Source organism: Bos grunniens, chromosome X (assembly GCF_055505025.1).
Source record: "Bos grunniens cultivar Pamir isolate PY7600 chromosome X, Bosgru_T2T1.0, whole genome shotgun sequence".
Taxonomy (NCBI): Eukaryota; Metazoa; Chordata; class Mammalia; order Artiodactyla; family Bovidae; genus Bos; species Bos grunniens.
In genome coordinates this window covers 56,380,927-56,403,570 of record NC_141194.1, presented here as the reverse complement: position 1 = coordinate 56,403,570, position 22,644 = coordinate 56,380,927, and the positions used below count along the sequence as shown (strand labels likewise).

General features: G+C 47.2%; 2 protein-coding genes across 5 annotated transcripts in view; both read right to left on the bottom strand.

The window, feature by feature from the left end:
• Positions 1-597: 597 nt before the first annotated feature.
• ELK1 (ETS transcription factor ELK1) lies at positions 598-16,061 on the bottom strand. 2 transcript variants are annotated; one of them, XM_086386377.1, is made up of 6 exons: positions 15,892-16,061; positions 6,778-7,051; positions 3,990-4,433; positions 2,865-3,332; positions 2,078-2,179; positions 598-1,993 (listed from the first exon to the last, which is right to left on the bottom strand). In XM_086386377.1, exons 2-6 carry the CDS (start codon positions 6,985-6,987, stop codon positions 1,895-1,897), a joined length of 1,323 nt encoding a protein of 440 aa, XP_086242503.1. In that variant the 5' UTR covers positions 6,988-7,051; positions 15,892-16,061; the 3' UTR covers positions 598-1,894. The 2 variants fall into 2 exon arrangements, with proteins under 2 accessions (XP_086242503.1, XP_086242504.1); XM_086386378.1 differs by having other exon boundaries at positions 6,778-7,021.
• Positions 16,062-17,191: 1,130 nt separating this feature from the next.
• Positions 17,192-22,644, bottom strand: part of UXT (ubiquitously expressed prefoldin like chaperone) — a 58,071-nt gene continuing 52,618 nt past the window's right edge. For all 3 annotated transcript variants that reach the window (XM_086386386.1, XM_086386384.1, XM_086386387.1), the window contains 5 exons: positions 22,210-22,291; positions 22,007-22,074; positions 21,633-21,740; positions 17,503-17,566; positions 17,192-17,287 (listed from right to left, as the gene is read on the bottom strand). In XM_086386386.1, the coding sequence (XP_086242512.1) occupies positions 17,237-17,287; positions 17,503-17,566; positions 21,633-21,740; positions 22,007-22,074; positions 22,210-22,291 (373 nt within the window). In that variant the 3' untranslated portion in view covers positions 17,192-17,236. The remainder of the gene's footprint in view (positions 17,288-17,502; positions 17,567-21,632; positions 21,741-22,006; positions 22,075-22,209; positions 22,292-22,644) is intronic.

Sequence of the window (22,644 nt, the reverse complement as noted above, 5' to 3'; positions counted from 1 at the left end):
TTTTAGTTGATCCAACAGCCTTGCATGAACGGTTTCACACACAACCCATCTCCTAAACACTGAGTCACCTGCTTACTTATAATGAAGTTTCTCACGTATGCACTGTCCCTGACAATCTCCACTGCACTTTCATGCCTATACAGGCTCTCACATGTTGTTTTGGTTACTCTCTCTTGCTCACCGTCAGCTTGTCCAACAGTGACTGATGTGCAATCCCCACTTCCTTCTCATAAACACTGTTTCACACAAAGCACCAGTTTCTGGCATACTATCTTAATCACTCATTCAGTTTTTGTATTTTTTTGCCACCCAGCCACAATTTCTCACATAGACACAACGTCAAGTTTGTGGTTACAACTTCCACTCTCTCAATACATGGCTTCACAAATGTACACGTGCAATCACAGCTTGCCAGAGTTTTCTCTTTTTCTCATACCTGGTTACCAATCTGCAGTCTTTACTCTTTCTGACACGCACCATTATGCTCTCTCCCCCATGATCAATCTCACACCCTTATGGCCTTTCACACAGAGTCATGCCTTTGCACACAGTTATTCCCAACAGCTTCAGGGAAAAAAATGCTACCAGCCTCCAGCATCACCTTTAAAAATATATATTTACAGGAACAATTCCCCATTCTCTGGGACTCTTAGAAAAAAAATTCATTTGGGAGGAAGTAAAACAAACAGTGGAGACAGGTGTAGCACCGTCCCCCAAATCACCAAGACCCAGGTCATAGGCCTGGGCTGGGACGGTGTTGATGGGAGGTGAACCCAGGAGTCCTCTGAACCCACCCTCCTCCAGCCTGGAATTCAGATTGAGCAGGCTTTATGTCCCTTGTTCCTCCCTCCCAACTCCAGGGACACATAAAGGGTCCTTTGTACCCGCCCGCAGGAAAATTGGGGGGCTGGGAGGGAGTTGAAAATACACATTTGGTATCAAAAATAAACACTTGGGGGTGGCAGGGAGATCCCCCAAATCCCTTCCTTCCCACCCACCCCATCTCAGATATAGGAAGAGATACCTCCCTCTCCCTTATTGAAAAGCCCTGTTTAAAAATAGATTATACTATCAAAATGGAAGGGGGTGGGGGACAGGGAGACCTGGAGTACTGGCTGGAGGGGCCCCCCAGACGGGGACCACTCCCCAAAAATCCCTCCATTGGGAGGTAACAGGCAGGACCCCAGGAGTTTGGCAGACACAGGAATGGCTTCTCAGGGGGAGAAGAACAAAAGAGGCATTCCTCCCTGGCCGAAAAGGTGGTTGAGAAAGGACAACCTGTCTGAGAGAAAGGCTGGGGAGGTGGAAATTCCCATCTCCAAGGGTGTGAGTCTTCCTTGGCCAAGACTCCCAAACCATTAAATGGCACAAATTCTTCCTGGACCCTTGGGGAGGGCCAGGAATAATAAACTACAACAAGCTAGCTCTTCTACCCATACCCCAAAGTGAAGACAGGGCTCCCTCAGCTCCCCAAGGGCAGGCTGAGAAATAAATAAAGAAAGGCCTGTCTCAAGCCAGACCCCGATTGTCTCATCTTGGGGAAAAAATGTGGAATACGGGGGAGATGCCCTTGCCACCCCCTCCAAAAGAGTTGGGCCAGGCTCCTCCCAGTGGCCTTCAAAAAATAAATAAATAAACCATCTCCACCACTGCAGTAGGAGACGTATAAGAGCGGCCACTGGGGGACTGATCAAGAAGAGAGAAGTTGTATGTTTTTTTGTGGAAGGGTTGAGAGATCCTTCTTCCTAAGAATCCCTACCCAACCACGACTGGAACACGAGTCTGTCAGCTGAACTATGTTTCTCCTTGAGACAGCTGGCTGGAGAGAAGTTCAGGGCATGGAAGGAGTAACCCCAGAAAGGGGTGGTGGTGGTTGTGGTGGTGGTGGTGATAGTCATGGCTTCTGGGGCCCTGGGGAGAGCACCACGGGGGTTGAGAGGCCATCCACGCTGATGGAAGGGATGTGCACCTGGGCGCTGCCACTGGACGGAAACTGAGGACAGAAATAGGGAGAGGTCATGGAAGGGGATTGTGCTAGGGTCACTCACCCTTTCTGAGATGGGGGAGCTGATCCTACCTGGAAGGAGAGCTTGGCCGGGCTACGGGGTGCAATGGGACTCAGTGTGCTCCAGAAGTGAATGCTGGGGGGCAGCGAGCTGGGAGTCAGCAGCACCGGGGTCTGTGGGGAAGGGGTGGTAAGAGCACAAGTGAGCAAGAGGGCAGCTGTGGGAAAACCAAAGGAACTTGGTTCTGGCCCCACCTGATTTCCCACTCATACTTCCAAGATCACTCCTCAAAAGTGCACAGGCCTAGACCATAACTACTGAGGCCATGTCTGTGACAGCTCTCTGACTTCACACAGACAACTGTTTCTAACTTTGGAGGGCCCACCCCAGCCTCACTAGGCAAGACCACCTCCAAGAGCCCACCCACATGCTGTTTTCAAACCTCACAATCCCAGTAGCTCAGGATCAACTTCCAACTCTTATCCCCTACGTGCATACCTCACAGGAAACCCGCTGAGAAAATCCCAGACCCCAAAGCCCCACTCAGGTTCCTCAAGCCATGCCTCAACCTAGAAACAGTTCCTGCAGAAAGCCTCTCGGTCCCTACCCACAAAACTCCCCAGAACTGCCCTTCTTTGGGCACTTGATCCTTGGCATTGCAGACTCCTCCGTCCAGTAGCAATCCTGGACGGAGGATTGCTGTCCTCCACGCAGCCAATCCCACTCAAAGGCTCCACCCTCCCACTCTTTCAGAGGTAATCGCATCGGCCTTCACAGTAAGTCTAACTCCTCCCTCCCCCACCTTACCCCAATCCCATTTGTTCCAGGTGCCGGCCCCGCCCCTTCGAAAGTTCTCACCAATGTGTGCGTAGGTAGCAGGGAAGGCGTCAGAGCTGGACCTGGCGCCTGTAGACCTGAACCAGTTCCCGATCCCGGAGTCCGTTCGGGTCCTGGTCCACCCAGCAGGCTCGGGCTGAGTGGAAGCTCCAGGTCCCGGGGCTTCCGGCCCTTCTGAGGCTGGGCGATCTCCGTGCTGGGTGTTGTGGAAGCCGTGAGGCTGCCCACCTGCGCCGCAGTTTCCATTGCGACAGCAGACAGCCGGGCTGGCACGCCCTCTGCTGGAGGGACTTCTGGGTCGACTTTGGGTTCAAAGGGCTCGGCCTTGACGGCTTCCAGCACAAACCCCGCCTCCCCACTGGCTGCAGCTTCTAACTCTTCCTTGGGCTCTTCCACTTTGACTTCTGGGGGCAGTGGCCGGCCTAACCCAGGCTCCATATTTGGCTCTTCGGATTTAAGGTTTGGGGCCTCGGGTGGGGTCAGGATGACCTGGGAGAGGAACGAGTGCAGAGGGGATGCCTAAGGATTGCTGGGGTAGTGAAGCCAGTTATTTCCCATGGAAAGTGGGACCTGAGAGTAGGGGCTGGTCCTTTAACAAGATGTGGTACTTTGACAAGAAAATGGGGCTTCTTCTGGTCCTCCTATCTGGGATGCCTTCAGGGGTGGGACTCCAGGAGATACTGCCCCCATTTATAAAAGCAGTGGTTCTCAAAAATTTGCTTTATGGACCAGCAGCATACACCTCATCTGGAAATTTGTTAAAAATGTAGACTCTTGGGCTCATCCCCAGACTCACATAAAAAAAAAACACTGGGGGTGTCCCTCAGCACCTCTGGCTTAAAAAGCCCTCCAAGTGCTTTCTGATGAGTGCTAAAAGTGTGAGAGCCAGTGCATTAACCAAATACATTCAAGGGCACCTACTACATATTGGGTGTACTGCTAATTGTAGTGCATTCAATTTCCTTCTTCTTTCCCAGGGTTTGAATAGTTTTCCTCCCCATCTCTTTCTCCAAGGGGACTTCTGTGTCCCTCCTTCCATTATATTATCTTTAACAGGACATTATGTCCCTCCTCTTCCCAGTCCCTCTCTTCATTTGGGAACTGTATATCCCTCCCCTTGCTGAAATTCCATATTCCAGTCCTTACCTGCAGAGGCAGGCCAGCCTCCTCAGCCTCCAGGCAGGCCTCCAAGGGGTTTGGACTGGTGCTCCTGCTCCCCGAGGGAGGCACTGCTACTCCTGCAGGGCCGGTGTTGGGGAGCACTGTGGAAGGTCGAGGGTGAGAGGGCGGTTGTGGCTGCAGGGACTGGATGGTGAAGGTGGAATAGAGGCCTGAGCGCATGTAATCATTTCGGCTGCTGCGTGCCAAGCCGCCTGGGCCTGCCATTCCTGCACCCTTGAGTGTGCCTGGCTTCCCAGAGGCAGTGTCCCCGGGTATGGCGTGTACAGCTGTGGCGCCTGCATTTGCCAGAGTGGAGGTGACAGACACCTCAGGCTGAGGCGGGCAGTCCTCAGTGGAGCACCCTGCAACCTCAGGGTAGGACACAAACTTGTAGACAAACTTCTGGCCGCTCACTTTGCGGATGATGTTCTGGTAAGGGGGAAGAGACAGGATAGAGTGTCTTAGAAGAAAGGGCCAGAGAGAGTGGACGGTGAGGAGTGTCTCCTGGTGTTTTTTCCCCTGCATGCCTCTCCTGTCCTTTTACATATACACTGTCCCTGCTCAGTGTCTGTGTCCCCATGGGGTCCTCTTCCCAGCTTCTTTCACATCTCACTCATCTCTTAATCTGAGGCCTCCTCCCTTCTCCCCTACTTTCTACTACTCTTCCCCAACCCAATTTCCCTGTCTTCTCCCCCAGCTTCTTCCCCTTCTCTCTCTCCCCACTGCATAATCCTTCCTTTAGTCTACTGCCCTTCTCCCTTCCACATCTCAGTCCCATCCATCCCCCTCCAAGTCTCCCTCTGTCATACTCTCACCTCCTTCTGTTTGATTCCCCCACCCCACCTTAGATACACACGGCCACACCCACTGGCTCCTCTCCACACTGAGGCCCAACTAGGGAAGTAGATCTAGGAACAGGCTTTCCTCTTGGCTCCTGGAACCAGGGGTGTCTGTGGGCTAATAGGGCCAGGCCTTGGGGGTGGCTGCCAGGACACAGTTTTGGAGTCTAGCTAATGCAGTAAGACAGGGAAATGAAGTCACTGATATAAATGTTGGAAGAGACTGAATGTGGAAGAATATGGTGATGAATTGTTAATAAATATGAATTATTAGAGGATGATTTAAAGCTCTTGACATAGCCGTGAAACAGGGCAAAGTCATCAGGGTGGACAGGATGAGGAGCCTTATTCTTAATACCACTGGGGAGGTTTAAGCTGAGACAATTGGAAAATGAAGTAACTGTTAGCAACTAACAAGAATTTAAAATACTGGTATAAATACTGTGGGAATCTTAAGGCTGGCTTGGGTGGGTCACAGAGCATGTTTGGGGTATTTCAGGATAGCTGGATCTCAGTATGTTCTGGTGGTTTCAGCGCATAGAATGAGGCAGGCTCATTATGAATAGTGTTCTGGAGGTTTCAGCTAAAGGTTTAAAATATAAAAATGAAATAAATGCTGTAAGTGAGTAAGGGTGGGCAGCAGCACAGGTCTAGGGCTGTTCTGAGGAACAAGAGGCATCTGGGGGGCATTAGGGCACCCTGAAGACATCTTCATGTTGGCCACAAATGTCACAGGGTGGGTTTGTGTTTCTCAGAAAAGGTATGAAAAGGGAGACTCATTAATATTGTTTGAGAAGTTTCAGTGTGGGGTGAGAGGAAAGGGAATTGGATGAAGGCAGTCAAAAGGCACAAACTTCCAGTTATAAGAAAAGTAAATACTAGGGATGTAATGCACAACATGATAAATATGATTCACACTGCTGTATGTTATATATGAAAGTTAAGAGTGTAAAGATTTTTTTTCCTTTTTATTTTGTGTCTGTATGAGTTGGTGAATGTTCATTAAACTTATTGTGATAATTATTTCTTGATGTATACAAGTCAAATCTTTATGCTGTACACCTTAAACTTATACAGTAATGTGTGTCAATCATACTGCAATAAAATTGGAAGAAGAAAAACACTGTTTTGGAAGTTTCAGGTAAAAAAATAAGAAAATGAAATAACTGGTATAAATGTGAGGGGGGATATCTAGCACTGGTTTGGCAGTCTGAGAGGAAAAGGAAAATTTACAATTTTAGCTACAGGAATAAGATGATAAAATAACTGATGTGAATATTGGAGAGGACTAGTGTTGCTCTGGGAATACAAGAGGATGGGGCATGGAGCGGGCATTATACATGTTGTTTTGGAGGTCTTAGCTAACGAAATAGGATATGAAAAGAATTGATAAAAATGTTGAGGATGAGATAAGCAAAGGTTAGGATAATGCTATCATGGAGGTTTTGATTCTAAGAATAAGGCTATTCTAGAATTCTTATTCTTGGATAAGAGCAAACCATGAAATACCTGGGGGAGCCCAGGACTCTTCCAGGATGAGGAAGACTCATTATTAATAGTGTTTTCAAAAGTTTTGGTCAGAGGAATAAGGAATAAGGCAAGAAAATGAAATGTTGTGTGGGGTGTGGTTGGGACAGCAGGATTCTGGGGATCTCAGAAAGAATGGAGTGAGTAGGGGTCAGTATTAATGTTGCTTTGAAGGTTTTAGCCAAAGTTAAAATACAAGAAAATAAAATAACTGGAATAAATGCTTGGGGGCCCCAATATTGGTCTGAGAGTACCAGAGGATGGGGTAAAAAATGGTAAATTTTAATACTGTTTTCAAAATTAGAGCTAGATCAAATTAAGACAAGAAAATGAAATAACTGGTATAAATGTTTGCTGGTGTTGGGGCGGGGGGAGTGCGTTCCCAGCCCTGGTCTCAGACACCTTACCTTGTCATAATAGTACCGCAAGGCCCGGCTGAGCTTGTCATAATTCATGTTGGTCTTATTCTTGCGCAGCCCCCACAGCCGGGCCACCTCCTCAGCGTCCACCAGCTTGAACTCACCACCATCCCGTGAGGTCCAGGAGATGATGTGGCCATTGCCTTGCTCTCTCAGCAGCTGCAGCAGAAACTGCCACAGCGTCACAGAAGGGTCCATCGCTGGGGAAGTACTCACGCCATCCCAGGGGTACCTGGAGGGCAGACAGCTCAGAGCTAAGCGGCTGTGAATACATAAAGGGGAAGAGGTCAGTAGGAGAAAGATTCCTTTCTTTCCACTTTGCCTCCACCTCTGACCCCAGCCACCACCATCATTCCCTGAGTACCCTCAGCCTGGCTTTGGATGACGGAGGGGTGGGATGAGAATTTTGGAAATGATAGGATAGTGTGAATGCATTCTGCCTGTGGGACAAATCTGAACCTCTGGGGGCCAAAGGGCAGACTGTGCTAGGCAGAATAATGCCCCCCACCCAAAGATGTCCACGTTCTAATTTCTGGAAACTGTGAATATGTTACATGGCAAAAGGAACTTTGCAGATGGATTTAAGGTTATGGACCTTAAGCTAGAGAGATGTTTGGGTGAGCTCAATCTAATCACATGAAGCTTCCAGAAAGGAAAGCAGCCCTGATAACACCTGGATTTTAGCCTGGTAAGACCTGTGCTGAACTTCTGACCTCCAGAACTCTTAAGAGAATAATTTGTGTTGTTTTAAGCAGTTAAACACAAGCTGGAATCAAGATTGCTGAGAGAAATACCAATAACCTCAGATATGCAGATGACACCACCCTTATGGCAGAAAGTGAAGAAGAACTAAAGAGCCTCTTGATGAAAGTGAAAGAGGAGAGTGAAAAAGCTGTCTTAAAACTCAACACTCAGAAAACTAAGATCATGGCATCTGGTCCCATCACTTCATGGCAAATAGACGGGGAAACAGTGACAGACTTTATTTTTTGGGGCTCCAAAATCACTGCAGATGGTAACTGCAGCCATTAAATTAAAAGATGATTGCTCCTTGGAAGAAAAGTTATGACCAACCTAGACGGCATATTAAAAAGCAGAGACATCACTTTGCCAACAAAGGTCCAGCTAGTCAAAGCTATGGTTTTTCCAGTAGTCATGTGTGGATGAGAGTTGGACTATAAAGAAAGCTGAGCAACAAAGAATTGATGCTTTTGAACTGTGGTGTTGGAGAAGACTCTTGTGAGTCCCTTGGACTGCAAGGGGATCAAACCAGTCAATCCTAAAGGAAATCAGTCCTGAATATTCATTAGAAGGACTGATACTGAAGCTGAAACTCCAACACTTTGGCCACCTGATGGGAAGAACTGATTCATTTGAAAAGACCCTGATGCTGGGAAAGATTGAAGGTGGGAGGAGAAGGGGACGACAGAGGATGAGATGGTTGGATGGCATCACAGACTCAATCAATGGACATGAGTTTGAGTAAACTCCGGGAGTTGGTGATGGACAGGGAGGCCTGGTGTGCTGCAGTCCATGGGGTTGCAAAGAGTTGGACACAACTGAGTGACTGAACTGAACTGAAAGCAGTTAAAAGTTTGTGATAATTTGTTACAGCATGAATAGAAAACCAGAACAATGCCCCTCACCTGAACATTTTCATTTGTACCTTCTACCACATCAAATACCAAGTTTCCCAGGAGGTTCCTTCTGTCAGCGTCTCATAAAGGCTGTTTACTCCATACTGGGTTCCCTTCCTCTGCTTTCAAGTCTTCTCCATCGTTCAAGTCTCATCCCAAGGAGCCTTGACTTTATGAAAATTTCTGACATTGAAATGTCTGCTCTCTTCTGTCTACCCCATGCTCCTCTGACCTGTTCCTTTCCTTCTGGTTCTCCTTCTTGACAACAGCAATAATGAACATTTACTGAGTGCTAAATACGTGGTTTTTCCAGTGGTCATGTATGGATGGGAGAGTTGGACTGTGAAGAAAGTTGAGCGCCAAAGAATTGATGCTTTTCAACTGTGGTGTTGGAGAAGACTCTTGAGAGTCCCTTGGACTGCAAGGAGATCCAACCAGTCCATTCTGAAGGAGATCAGCCCTGGGATTTCTTTGGAGGGAATGATGCTGAAGCTGAAATTCCAGTACTTTGGCCACCTCATGCGAAGAGTTGACTCATTGGAAAAGACTCTGATGCTGGGAGGGATTGGGGGCAGGAAGAGAAGGGGACGACAGAGGATGAGATGGCTGGATGGCATCACTGACTAGATGGATGTGAGTTTGAGTGAACTCCGGGAGTTGGTGATGGACAGGGAGGCCTGGCGTGCTGCGATTCATGGGGTCGCAAAGAGTTGGACACGACTGAGCGACTGAACTGAACTGAACTGAACTGAAATATGTGCCAGGCATTGTACCAATTAGAGGCAATATGGCCTATTGGACGATCACCCAGGCTCCAGAGCCAGACTGCCAGGGCTGGAATCCTCATTCTGCTACTTATTAGCTGTGTGACCCTGGGTGTGTTCTTTAACCTCTTTGTGCCTCATTTCTTCCATCTCTAAAATAGATGGTAATACCACCTAGCTCACAGGGTTATTGTACAGTAAATATACTATGCCTGGGGTATAAGCTCTTACAAAATATCCATTTCTAATTTGTTCCTAATTCCTTATCTGCTACTCTAAAACCTGATTTGAAACAAAGTAAGGCCTTTTGTGGTCTTTATGGATCTTCACTTGGTGTGACTGTTCATACATCTTGCTACAGAAATCTGAATGTAGCTGATTACAGAGCCCACTAAGAGTATTATGTAACATCTTGTATGTGTACCTTGTTACTTTTCTAAAATCTGAAAAATTCAAAATTGTGAAACACATCTGGCCCCAAGGGTTTTAGATAAGGGCATGTAGACCTGGATTGCTATTTTTACAGCTATTGACTCACTTCTCTCTCATCACAACGTTGGGAAATAGGTACTCTTATTATCTCTAATTTATAAAGGAGGAAGCTGAGGCACAAAATTTCTAAATGACATTTATGTACCACACAGCTCTAAGTGGCATAGTCAAGATTTGGACCCAGGCAGCCAAGTTCCTGTTGTCTGAGCTTTTCAACCATTAGACTAAACTGCCCCTCATACTGACTATTCCCTCAGCATGTAATGCACAGAACAGGACCTTCCCTGGCCTTCTTCCCCCCAACCTATAACTGCTCCTTTTGCTCAGTGTGAGTTGGAAATAAACATGAGCTTCCTATTTCTTAAGGAAAGAGTTTTCATCAATTACCCAACTGGGACTGCTGGGTTAAGAAAGAACTTCTTTCTATAATTTATAGCTTGAGTCTTTAATCTGTAATGAAATACAGTCTGACCCTCTTATGTCTGAGCTGTTTCGAAGTTCATTTGGCAGATACAATTTTAGGCAATTATGTAAGTCATAAGGCCACAAAGTATTCAGATTACAGTCCCGTCATCAGAAACCTTGCTCGGTTTATTTGGAAGGCCTGTTTGTTTCAGAGGCAGAGAGTCCACTGTGACTCCTGGTGGTGACAACAGGCAATTTTATCAGTTCCCCTTTCAGCAGCCACAGAATCTATCACTTAAGGTGAAACCTGACAGTTGGCTTCAAGCCTCAGCAGCACACGAGGTTTTGTATTCTGTTTATTATCACATCTCCCACATAACCCCTAATAAGAGTTCTAGTCATATGCCTCTCTCAGATGCATTTACTTCTCTTTATTTCACTCATTTAGCAAGCATTTATGGAGGGCCTGCTGTGGGCCAGGTGCTGGGGAGACAGCAGTGGATACAACAAAAATCCCTGCTCTGGCATAACTCACGTTTTAGTGGGGCAGACAGACAAGAAGCAAGATAAACAAGAATTCTTCAGATGGTGATAAGAGCTCTGGGAAAAAAACAAAGAAGCAGGGGAGAAGTTATTTTCTGAAAAGGTAGTCACTGTGGAGGTGATATTTGAGCAAAGACCTAAGAGAGGTGAAGGTGTCAGTTTTGTGACAACCTGGAAAGCAGTCATCCAGGCAGAGGAAATAGCTAGGGTGAAAGACCCTGAGGCTGGAGAGCCTGGCAGGTCAGAGGAAGGGAAAGGAATCTGGCACGGTCAGAGAGAAAACAGTGAGGGGAAAGTATCAACAGTAGGAGCTGAGAACAGAGGGGCAATGGAGGCCAGACTGTGTGAGGCTCTTTTAGGCCAGGAAGGGCTTTGACTTGACTGAATGAGATAGGAGCCATGAGCTGGCTGTGAGCAGAGGAGTGACAGGATGTGACTTGGATTTTAACAGAATCCCTCAGGTTGTTGGGAGGAGAACCAGCTGTAGGGGCTGAAGAGGCTACTGCAATAGTCCATGTAAGAGATGGTGGTGTTAGCAGTGGAACTGGTGAGAAGCGGCTGAGTTCTGGATAAAACCTAAAGACAGAATGAATGGAATTTGTTGACAGATAGCATTGGGGGTGGGGTGGGGTGAGAGATGACTCTAGGTTTGTGGCCTGATCACCTGAGATAGGAGCCCTGTGGGAGAGCAGGTTTTGAAGGGAGAACATGGGGTCAGATTTGGAGATGGTCAGTCTCAGAGGCCTGTGAGACACCTACATGTATGCCAGGAATAGCATTACCAATTTAAAAAACAGGAACCAGCCACACAGCCCTTACCATTTTAGTCATTTAACTCATTCAATCCTCAAACCAACACCATGGGTGGGCACTCTTATTACCCTCCCGTGTTCCAGATGAGGAAATGGAGGCACAGAGAAGTAATATAACTTGCCTAAGGTCACACAGAGACAGCAATCAAACTGTGGCAGTTTGGCTCTAGGCAGTGATCCTAGCCACTTTGTTCCATCAGCTCTCCATAGAGCAAAACTGAAGGGTAAGATCCTTGAGGGGGACAGGGATGCTATTTTACACAGGGTGTTCAGGGAGGGCTTCCCTGAGGAAGTGACATATGAGTAGAAATCTGAAGGAGGAGAGGTAGCAAGCTATGCTGACATCTGTGGGAAGGGTCTTTCAAGCACAGGGAACAGAATGTACAAAGGCTCTGAGGTGGACTGAAGCTTGGCATGTTACATCGTGGGTACCCTGAGTTCATCCAGTTCCCATCTCTAAGGATATGCATGTGCTGTTCTCCCTGCCAGGAGTGTCCTTCCCTCTTCTCAACATACGATGAACCCTTTGTTATACACATCATCAAGTTCTGAGATCTCCCAGGCAGAATTAATTCTTCCTTTGTGTGATGAATAACTTGTCTACCCCAGCAGATCTTTCTGTTCTCTCGCTTGCCAGCCTCATATTCCTCTGTCCTGTTCTAGCTCTGTGACCATGAGCAAGTTAGTCAACCTCTCTGGGTCTGTTCCCGTACCTATAAAATGGGGGATATGCCAATCTCAAAGTTAAGTATCTTCAAGATACACCTACCTGAAAGGTTTCTGGGAGGATTAAATGTCAATATATGCCAATATCCGCTGGATCATCGAAAAAGCAAGAGTTCCAGAAAAACATCTATTTCTGCTTTATTGACTATGCCAAAGCCTTTGACTGTGTGGATCACAATAAACTATGGAAAATTCTGAAAGAGACAGGAATACCAGGCCACCTGATCTGCCCCTTGAAAAACCTGTATGCAGGTCAGGAAGCAATAGTTAGAACTGGACATGAACAACAGACTGGTTCCAAATAAGGAAAGGAGTACATCAAGGCTGTATACTGTCACCCTGCTTATTTAACTTATATGCAGAGTACATCATGAGAAACGCTGGGCTGGATGAAGCACAAGCTGGAATCAAGATTGCCAGGAGAAATATCAATAACCTCAGATATGCAGATGACACCACCCTTATGGCAGAGAGTGAAGAAGAACTAAAGAGCCTCTTGATGAAAGTGAAAGAGGAGAGTGAAAAAGTTGGCTTAAAGCTCAACATTCAGAAAACTAAGATCATGGCATCTGGTCCCATCACTTCATGGCAAATAGATGGGTAAACAGTGGAAACAGTGGCTGACTTTATTTTTGGGGGCTCCAAAATTACTGCAGATGGTGATTGCAGCCATGAAATTAAAAGACACTTACTCCTTGGAAGGAAAGTTATGACCAACCTAGACAACATATTAAAAAGCAAAGACATTAGGAGATCAGTCCTGGGTGTTCATTGGAAGGACTGATGTTAAAGCTGAAACTCCAATAGTCTGGCCACCTGATGGGAAGAGCTGACTTATTTGAAAAGACCCTGATGCTGGGAAAGATTGAGGGCGGGAGGAGAAGGGGACAACAGAGGATGAGATGGTTGGATGGCATCACTGACTCAATGGACATGAGTTTGGGTAAACTCTTCGAGTTGGTGATGGACAGGGAGGCCTGGCGTGCTGCGGTTCATGGGATCACTAAGAGTCAGATACAACTGAGCAACTGAACTGAACTGATATGTAAAGGACTTTTGCTCCAGCCACGGTGGCCTCCTTCATGGCCCTTGAACACGCCAGGCACAATCCCTCCTCAGGGCCTTTGCATTGGCTGTTCCTTCTGCCCGGTACACTCTTCCCTTACACATCATGGGTCCCTTCCTGAACTCCTTCAAGCCTTAATTCAAGCATCACCTTCTAAATGAGGCCTGCCCTGTGCCTAAGATTCCAACCACCCTTATACTCTATTCCTACCTTCCCTTCTTCACTTTTCCTCCTTAGCACTTGTCTAACATACTAATTAGATTGACTTATTTATATAGTCTGCACTCTTAGCAAATGTCTGCTCCACAAAGGCAGGGATTTCTGCCTGTTTTGTTCCCTTTCATGTCCCCACCACCTAGAAGAATGCCTGGTGCTCAGTAAGTTTTTGTTGAATAAACAGTCCTGACTAGCCTCTTAACTAACTCTCTTATGGCCTCTTCATCTCCATCTGTCCCCAACTCTGATTTGTCTGAAATTGTTATTTTCTCCATTCATTTGTGCAATAAATTCTTATCAAGTACTAGGTAAGAATTTTAGGTGTTGGAGACCTAGCAATGAATAAGCAGACAGAAAGAGTTCCTCATGGGACTCCTATTTTAATGGGGAAAGACAAATATGATAAATTGGTAAACAGAGTGCCTGACAGTGATAAAGGGCAAAAACAGAAATAAAGCAGAAAAGGGGCCTGAGTCCTGCTAGGTGTGCAGGTTCAGATGGTCAGGGACAGGTGACATTTGAACACAGTCCTGAAAGGAACCATGCAGAGATGGGGGTAGACTGTTCCAGGCAGAAAAAATAGGCAAGGCAAAGACCCCAAGGCTGGATTGCGCCTGGTATTTCTGAGGATGAGTGAGGTCATTGTGGCTGGAACAGAGTTAGGGGTGGGTAGGAGGTAAGGTCAGAGAAGTTATTTGTTTTATTAATTCACAAGGCAACCCACTCCAATATTCTTGCCTGGAAAATTCCATGGACAGCAGAGCCTGGCAGGCTACAGTCCATGGGGTGGCAAGAGAATAGGACATGACAGAGCAACTGCACACGCACATTCTTTATTTACCCTGGAGGGGATTCTAGTTCTGATTCCCCCACTTTACCAATGAGGAAACACGAGAGAAAGTGGTTAAATCACAAAGGTCACATAGCTGCTGGGATCAGGTGTGGATACGTCCTGAGACAAGGTGTGGAATGGAGACAGCTGAGGGAACAGCAAAAACCAAAGCGTGGAGACAGGAACTAATTTGGTTTTTAAGGAATGGGGCCTCAAGTGGGGTGAGATGAAGTGAGAGAGGAAAGCGTCAAAAATTATCCTATGTTCTGAGGAGCAATCTAATCTGATACCTACTGGATCACCTTTGAGTAAGGTATCCCTATGCTGAACTTCCCTCAGTACCTATCTTAAAGGCTGGATTAAAAAAGCTCATAACATAAAGCATTTTGCCTGGTACAAGTAGGTGCTCAATAAATGTTAGCATCTATTGGCAATATCACTATCACTAATGTATTAATTTACTGGAGTGAGGTAGGATGTCTCAGTGGTTAAAAGTGTGTATGAGAAAGTGTGTTCTAGGATAAAAAAAGACCTAAGTTCAACAAGCACACAGGCTGATCCACGATTAAGAAGGAGGGAGGGTGGCAGGGAAGGCCATGGACTGATCCACCACCATGAAAGGAGGGGGAAAATAAAAGCACACATGTTGACCCTCCTGGAGGGATTACAAGGCACTGGACTCATAGGAGGTTATAACAGAAGGGAAGGGTGTGAACCCAAGCACAAGGGTGGCAGGAAGGCCAATGGACAGATCCACAGTAAAGGTGTGTATGTGTGTAAAGGCTCACCTTATTTACTAGGAGCAAGGAGATCAGAAAGCACATTGACTCCTGCACAATAGTGGAGAGCCATCCCACAGACTGATTAAAAGGAGAGGGGGACAAGGCCATGGGCTGGGCTACTGAAAATGGGGAGATAAAACGCACTAAACTGATCCACTCTTAAGGAAGGGAGAAGCCCAAGGACTGGAGTGACAGTTTACAAAAAAGGGAGAATAAGGCAACGGGCTAATAAGCAGGGGCACGTGAAAAACAAGCATGTAGACGGATCCACTGTAAAGTGGTGTGTGTGTGATAAATCCATGAACTGATGCACTGGAGGCAGGAATACAAGTTCACAGATTAACTCACTGTTTGGGGGGGAGGGTACAACGCTACGGATTGACTAACTACAGGAACAGTAAGGGTGGAAAAACAAGGCCACAGCAGGGGCCCCTGAAAGTTGAGGACAGGAGAAATACAAACACTCAGATGCACCTACGGTCAAGGAGTCGGACACTGCCGCAAACTGGTTCCCTATAAGCGTGGGGTGGGGGGGGGGGCAAGACCACAGACCAGTCTACTGTAAGGTGGGGTGGGGAGAAACACAAGCACGAAGACTGATCCATTATAAAACAGAAAGGGGGGTTAGGCCACGGTCAGATCCACTACAAGGGGCGATGGGAGGGGACAATGCCACAGGCAAGTCCACCAGCCTTAGTGGCGGTGGTGGGGAGCCGAACACTCGCAGGGCTTGGGCCAAGCCACATCTCCCCTCCTCCCCCCGCGGGGGCGGGAAGGATACTTGGGGTCATGGACCAGGCCCTCCAACCTCCAGGCCCCGGACTCACCTGCGCGTAGAGCAGCGGCGGTGTTGGCAGCTCCGGGGGGCGGGGGCTCCATGCGCTGCCCCACCGCCCCCCAGGCCCGGGCTCCGAGGTGGAGGCGGCGGCGGCGGAGGTGGCGGCGGCGGCGGCGGCGGCGGCGGCGGCAGCACCTAGAAGCCGCCCCTGCGTTTCTTCACCGCTCACGTGGGCCCGTGAAGGAGGAGCCGAGCGTTCTGCCGCTCGCTAATTGGCCAAAGTGCCATGGATCGACCGCGCGGCTTCCAGGGCTGGGGAGGCGGGCACTGCTCCACAGACCTATGCTGTGATTGGACCGAGGGGAACTGATGGAACGCTGATGGCCGCCTGGGTTCCGAAGAGGAGAGCTCGGCTCTGCGGTGCTTCATGCTGATTGGCTCAAGACAGACTGATAGGCCAGGGGCGATTGACAAGGTTTTGGGGGCGCCTGCCTCGCATGGATTGGCCTATATGGGATTGATGGAAGACAGCCACCCTCCGAGGATACGGGTGATTAGGTCCTGCTTTCTGCTGATTGGCTACCGAGCGACTCCCTAGCCGGCTGCCAAAACCCCAACGGGGCGGTGCCGAACTCCACGCAGCTCAGCGGAAGCAAGACTTGTATAGAAGTACACAGGCATACCAGCCCAGAGGGAGGAGGTCTGGGTACTGCGTAGGCGGACAGGGTAACTGTGTAGTGATTGGCTGGAAAAGACGAATTTAGAACGGAGCAGCTGCCAGACATATAAAAGTGTGTGCTGAGTGGGGGAAACTAAATACCTACGGGGGCGGGGTCGAGCTGCAACCAGTTACAAACAGGCGGAACCTGGCTTTGCATGGATTGGCGGAAGCTGGACTCAACCTAGAATAGAGACCAGACCAGGGAGGGCGGGATCAGCCCTATTGCTGGAAGCTGGAACTACTTAGCGGCTGGGGCAAGGCCAAGGTTGAGCCTAGATGGGCGTGAGTGTAATTTAAGGTACCTGAGGAACGATTGGGGTGTGGGAGAAAGGTAAACCTTCCGGCCAGGAGTGAAAGGCTGAATTGCTTTGGGGAACAAACCTCCACCGTGAATCGGCCCATTCTCTGGTAATTCAGAGTAGTGTACATGAAAAGAAATGGGTCAGGTGGGGGCCCAGGTTGCCAAGGCAACGGTAGAGAGGGCACAGAAGTCAAATGGCAGGACTTCAGTGGTGCATTAATGGTCCCACACAGACCGGATTTCTGGGCCTCCTAGTACTTTGTGCTTTAGAAACAGGGCACTTTAGCAAACAGTAGGGGTTAAGGGGGGAAAGAAGGGCCGTGTGACTCAAAGACATTCAGGCTCTTTAATGTCAGGGGAGGTAGGAAGAAGTCAGTGCTGAGTCTCTGGGAAATTCTGCAGACCTTGTAGCTCTCTAAGCCCCTGAAAAAGAGAACATAAGAGACTGAACAGAGACTGGGTCCAGGCCCCATCCCAGGCTTGCTCAGAACTCTCTTCCCTCTGAGCCAGCCTGGCTCCAGTTTGACTCCAGTTTAGACGAAAATATGGTCCTTCCCATCTCTGGCTCTCTCTCCTTCTCGGGTCACCACCCTAAACATTTGGAGATAGAGTCTGGGAATGGAGTGAGCTGCTCTCACCTCTAGCAACATGTGGATATGGGCCTTGATATTCATGGAGTCCTTGGTGAGGTTGTCGCTGAGCCTGGAGAAAAGAAACAAGAAAGGTGAAGTGGGCAGGAGGATGATGCTTCTTCATCACTTCAAGAACTACCTACATTCTGTATGACTTCCACACGGTAGGTGGTAGGACATCCTACTACCTGAGCTGCTCCTATGCAGAGATGCCTGGCTGCCATCTGGACTGCACTGATTCAGAGACATTTACTGAGTGCCTACTCTACACCAGGTCGTTTTAGTTACTGGGAGATAGCAGCAAACACAGCAAACAAAAATCTTGGCCTTGTGGAACTCAAATTCTCATTATGGGGGGAAAATGATGGGAATACAATATGCAGTTTGTCAGATGGTTATAAGTACAATGAAAAAATTAAATGTTAAGAGAGAATAAAGAGTGCCGGAGTGGGGGGCTGTAATTCTAATTAGAGTGCTTAGGGATGGCTTCATGGAGAAGCGCATTTGAGTAAAGACTTAAAATGAAGAAGCGAATTGTGTGGCTAGATAGAGGATGAGTGTTCCAGACACAAGGGGCAGCAAATGCAGAGGCTCTGAGGTGGGAGTGCACCTGGCATGTCTGAGGTACAGCAGAGAGGCCAGCAGGACTGGAGAAGGATCAGTGAAGGGGGGTTGTAGAAGGTGAGGTCACAGAGGTAAGCAGGGGAGAAAGATCATGTAAGACCTACCAGGCCATGGTAAGGACTCTGGCTTTTATTCTAAGTGATATGGGAGCCAGAGGAGGATTGTGATCAGAGAAGGGATGTGACATGACTAGGGTTTAAGAGGATCCATCTGGTTGCTGTGTGGAGAACTGACTGGGGATAAGGACAGCTAGTGTGGAAGAGGAAGTCCAGTGAGGAGGCAGTCCAGGTGAGAGAGGCAGACTCAGACCACAGTGGCAGCAGTTGAGGTGATAAGAAATGACTAGATTTGGGATACATGGGGGCTTCCCTGGTGGCGCAGAGGTTAAAGCGTCTGCCTGCAATGTGGGAGACCTGGGTTCAATCCCTGGGTCAGGAAGATCCCCTGGAGAAGGAAATGGCAACCCACTCCAGTATTCTTGCCTGGAGAATCCCATGGACAGAGGAGCTTGGTGGGCTACAGTCCACGGGTCGCAAAGAGTCGGACACGACTGAGCGACTTCACTTTCACTTTGAAGGTAAAGTCAACAGGATTTACCAAAGGAGGGTGTTGGGCGTGAGAAAGAGAACTCAAGGAAGACACCAAGTCTAAGTGACTGGGAAGCCAGAGTTGCCTGAAACCATGCTGGCTCTGGGCTGTTGAGTTACATGAAAGAAAAAAAGTGGAAGTATTAGTTGCTCAGTCATGTTGGACTCTTTGCAACCCCATGGACTGGGGCTCACCAGGCTCCTCCATCCATGGAATTCTCCAGGCAAGAATCCTGGATTGGGTTGCCATTTACATGAACCAGTCACTTTTTTCTCTCTATGCCAACTGGCACCAGTCTCACCCAAACAATCCTAATTCACCCAAAGGATCAAGGAAGGCCTCTGAAGAATGAGTAAAACAGTAGGAGATAGTCTTTTCCACAAAAAGTCCAAAAGACAGGAAAGAGCTTTTTAGGGAATAGTCAGGAGGCCAGAGTGTTAGAAACTAAGTGAATGGTGGAAGAAAAGTGGCACAAGTTAGGATCCAAGAGGTAGGTAGGGGACAGATCATGTAATCTTGATATTATGAGAGGAATATGGATTTTACTGTGTTGAGCTATCTGTCAATGTAAGAGTCAGTTTCAGGGAAATGAAATACTGTTAAGAAAAGTAGAAGGCAACAACAAAGGATATTAAATTGGGAAAAAATAGTATGAACCCATTTATATATCACTATCTCTCAAAGTTGTATTTTCTTTTTTTTTCAAAGTTGTATTTTTAGTCTAGCCCTCTCTCCTGAATTCCAGCCTTGGGAGTTTTAACTACATAGTCAGAAAACTTACTTCAGTGTTTAATGATCACCTCACACTTAACAGGTCCCAGACTGAACTCCTGATTTTCCCCTCCAAATCTGCTCTCCCCTTATCTTCTCCAACTCATAAAAGGGCAATTCCATCCTTTGCTCAGCTGAAGACCTGGACTCCTTTTTCTCACACCCCACTTCCAATCAAGCATTCTCAAATCTTCATCTTTTTCAATTACTAGGGAGTCCTACTAATTATAATAAAGTAAAGAGATTCATGGGCTTCCCAGGTAGCACTAGTGGTAAAGAACCCGCCTGCCAATGTAGGAGATGTAAGAGACGTGGGTTCAATCCATGGGTCGGGAAGATGACCTGGAGGAAGGCATGGCAACGCACTCTGGTATTCTTGCCTGGAGAATTCCATGGATAGAGGAGCCTGGCCAGCTACAGTCTATGGGGTTGCAGAGTTGGACACAACTGAAGCGACTTAGCACAGTAAGGAATTCACATTTCTCATCACACTATTAGACCAGATCAATAAATCAGAAAAGACCAAACGGAGCAGGCAATGACAAATACCTCATTCTGGGGAAACACATCAAGTCTCAAAAAATTAAAATCTATTTGAAAGGCTCAGGAATCCGGTGACATAATAAGGAAGGCTTTGTCATTAAAAAAAAACAAAACAAAAACAGACTTGGTCTAAATGGCTGCTGGTTCAGAATTATACTGGCCTATTAAAGCAGTCCCCTCAACCAAACTATTCACCAACTGATCGGATCACTAAGATTTAGAAATCTCCACAGGTCTGAGGCTCATTTGAGTTTATGAATACTGAAACCTCGAAAAGGTCTGAAAAGAGATGAATTACTAAAACCTAAGGTAGGCAACTCTGGAAGAAATGAACGAGACATAAAGGGAAATATAACCTAGAAGGTAGAATTTTAGATCAGTAGTATTCACACTTGTGAGATATTGTTAATCTAAGTGTATTTTCTCAGCATCCCCTCACTCACTCCATCTGAGTGACTGAATGCTCACCATTCTCAGCAGTTCCTCTAACATGGCAGGCACACTGGTCCCCTTGCCAGGAATGCTCTTCCCTAGAGAGCCCTATGGTTTGTTCACTCAACCAAGTAACTCAAATGCTGCTTCCTCTGGAAGGCCTTCCCTAGCCACATTTCAGAAATCTCTCCACAATCACAATTCCCCTTTCCTGCATAGAACCTTACACTCATCAGAGTTCATCCTTTATCCCCACATTACCTCCATCACCACCAACAGAGATCTACTAATCCTTCAATCCCCACTTAAATCTATTTCCAGCATATGCTTCGAAATTCATTCAACAAACACAGGGTGCCTCCTATATGCTTTGTGCTATTCTAGTGACTTGAGATGCAGAGAAAATCTCTCCGTTTGCAAAGCTTATATCCTAATGGGAGCAGGCAATGAACATTACAAAAAAGTAAATCACACAGTAAACATTAGGAGGTCATAAGTGCTATGGAAAAAAAGAAAAAGTAGAACAAGGGAGGGGAATCAGGAGTGCCAAGGGTTGAAATTTTCAAGTTAGGTTATAGGAAGTGACATTTAAGCAAGACTTCAAGTGAATAAGGAGAAAGGAAGCCATGCATGTATCAGAGGGGAAAGTGCTGTAGGCAGACAGAGAACAGTTACTGCAATTGTACTGAGGTGGGATCACTCTGTGGGCATTTAAAGAAGCCTGTGAAGGTTAGTGTGATGAGAGCACAGTGAATGAGCAGGAAAATTAGCAGGAGGTGAAGTCAGAGGTAACTTGTTTTACTGTTACTGATATACAGACTGAGACCTCCAGGATCTGGTCAAAACTGTGCTGATGTGTAACAGTTATAGCCCTTGTAGAATATAAGCTTTCAAGGAATTCTTCTGTCTTGTTCATGCTGCCTCCCCAACACCAAGCACAGAGCCTGGCATACAGCAAATGCCCAATAAATTTTTGTGTGAGTGAACAATACAGAGACCATTTATTGAGTACTTATTATGTGCTACACCTGGGGCTAAGCTTTGCATCCCCACTGTTCTCTCCCCTAGAGAGAGGGGAAAGTGGTTCCTAGGTACCATCCCAGGTAGCCAGGGTGAAAGGGGGAAGAAGGGTTACAAATGGTGGTGTTTTAGACAGTATCCTCATGCAATGGACTTACTCTGTGAGGAGATTGCTCTTACGATCAATGAACTTGAGAGCTTCTGCCAGTGTTAACTCCAGGAAAAAACCATATCCAAGGGCCACATAGATCCGTGAAGTGTCTGGGCTAAGGAAACAGTGGTGATAGGAAGTGGAGAAGTCCTTGTCACTGTTTAGCATACTACACAGTTTAACATTTCTTTTATTCCCCACCCCACATCTTCCCCAAACCGAAGGTAAGGGTGGGCAGAGAATCTGTCCTATTTTATTTACTGTCACATCTTCAGCACCGAGCAGTGTCGGGTTCATAGCAAATACTAACAAAAATATTTGTTGAATGAAGGAAAAGGGAAGCTGAACCCTGTGGGCTCAGAGGGGCAGGTAGACACTCACACCACTGTGTCAACGAAGAAGTTACAGCCCAAATCCACCTGCATATATAACTCCGAGTGATTAGCTTCCTGTGGGGCCAGGGAAAAAGAGGTAGGGATCAGTGGTCAACTTTTAGGTCAGGTGACAGGTTTTGGTCTTGGGTATCTCCTCTCTTCCCCCTCCTTTGCCCACAAAAAGACAGTACCTAACCCTGGCATCTTTACCTGGAGTCGCTCAATGACATTTCTCAGTTGAAGGTATTTGGCCAGCTGCTCATATACCTTGTCACGATGGTCCAGGACCTTTCTGATGGGACATGACAGGACAAGAGTAAAATGGTGACCAAGAGGAAACCCTGTCCCTCTTGGAATATCTCACATCATGACCCCCTGAGACTCTCCTGTCACCAGGGTCTAAACAGGAATTTTAGTGCAGAAGTCAAGGTTTGGACTCTGGGTCAGATTGCTTCGGTTTGAATCCAGGCTTTCCGTTTTACTAGCTGTGTGACTTTGGCAAGTGAGTAACCTCTTTGGAACTCAATCTCCCCATCTTTAAAATAGGAATGAGGAGTATTACTTCATAGAGTCATTAAGAGGATTAAATGAGTATTTACTATAAGGCATTTAGAATAGTGCCCTCCAAACAAAGTTCTCTATATG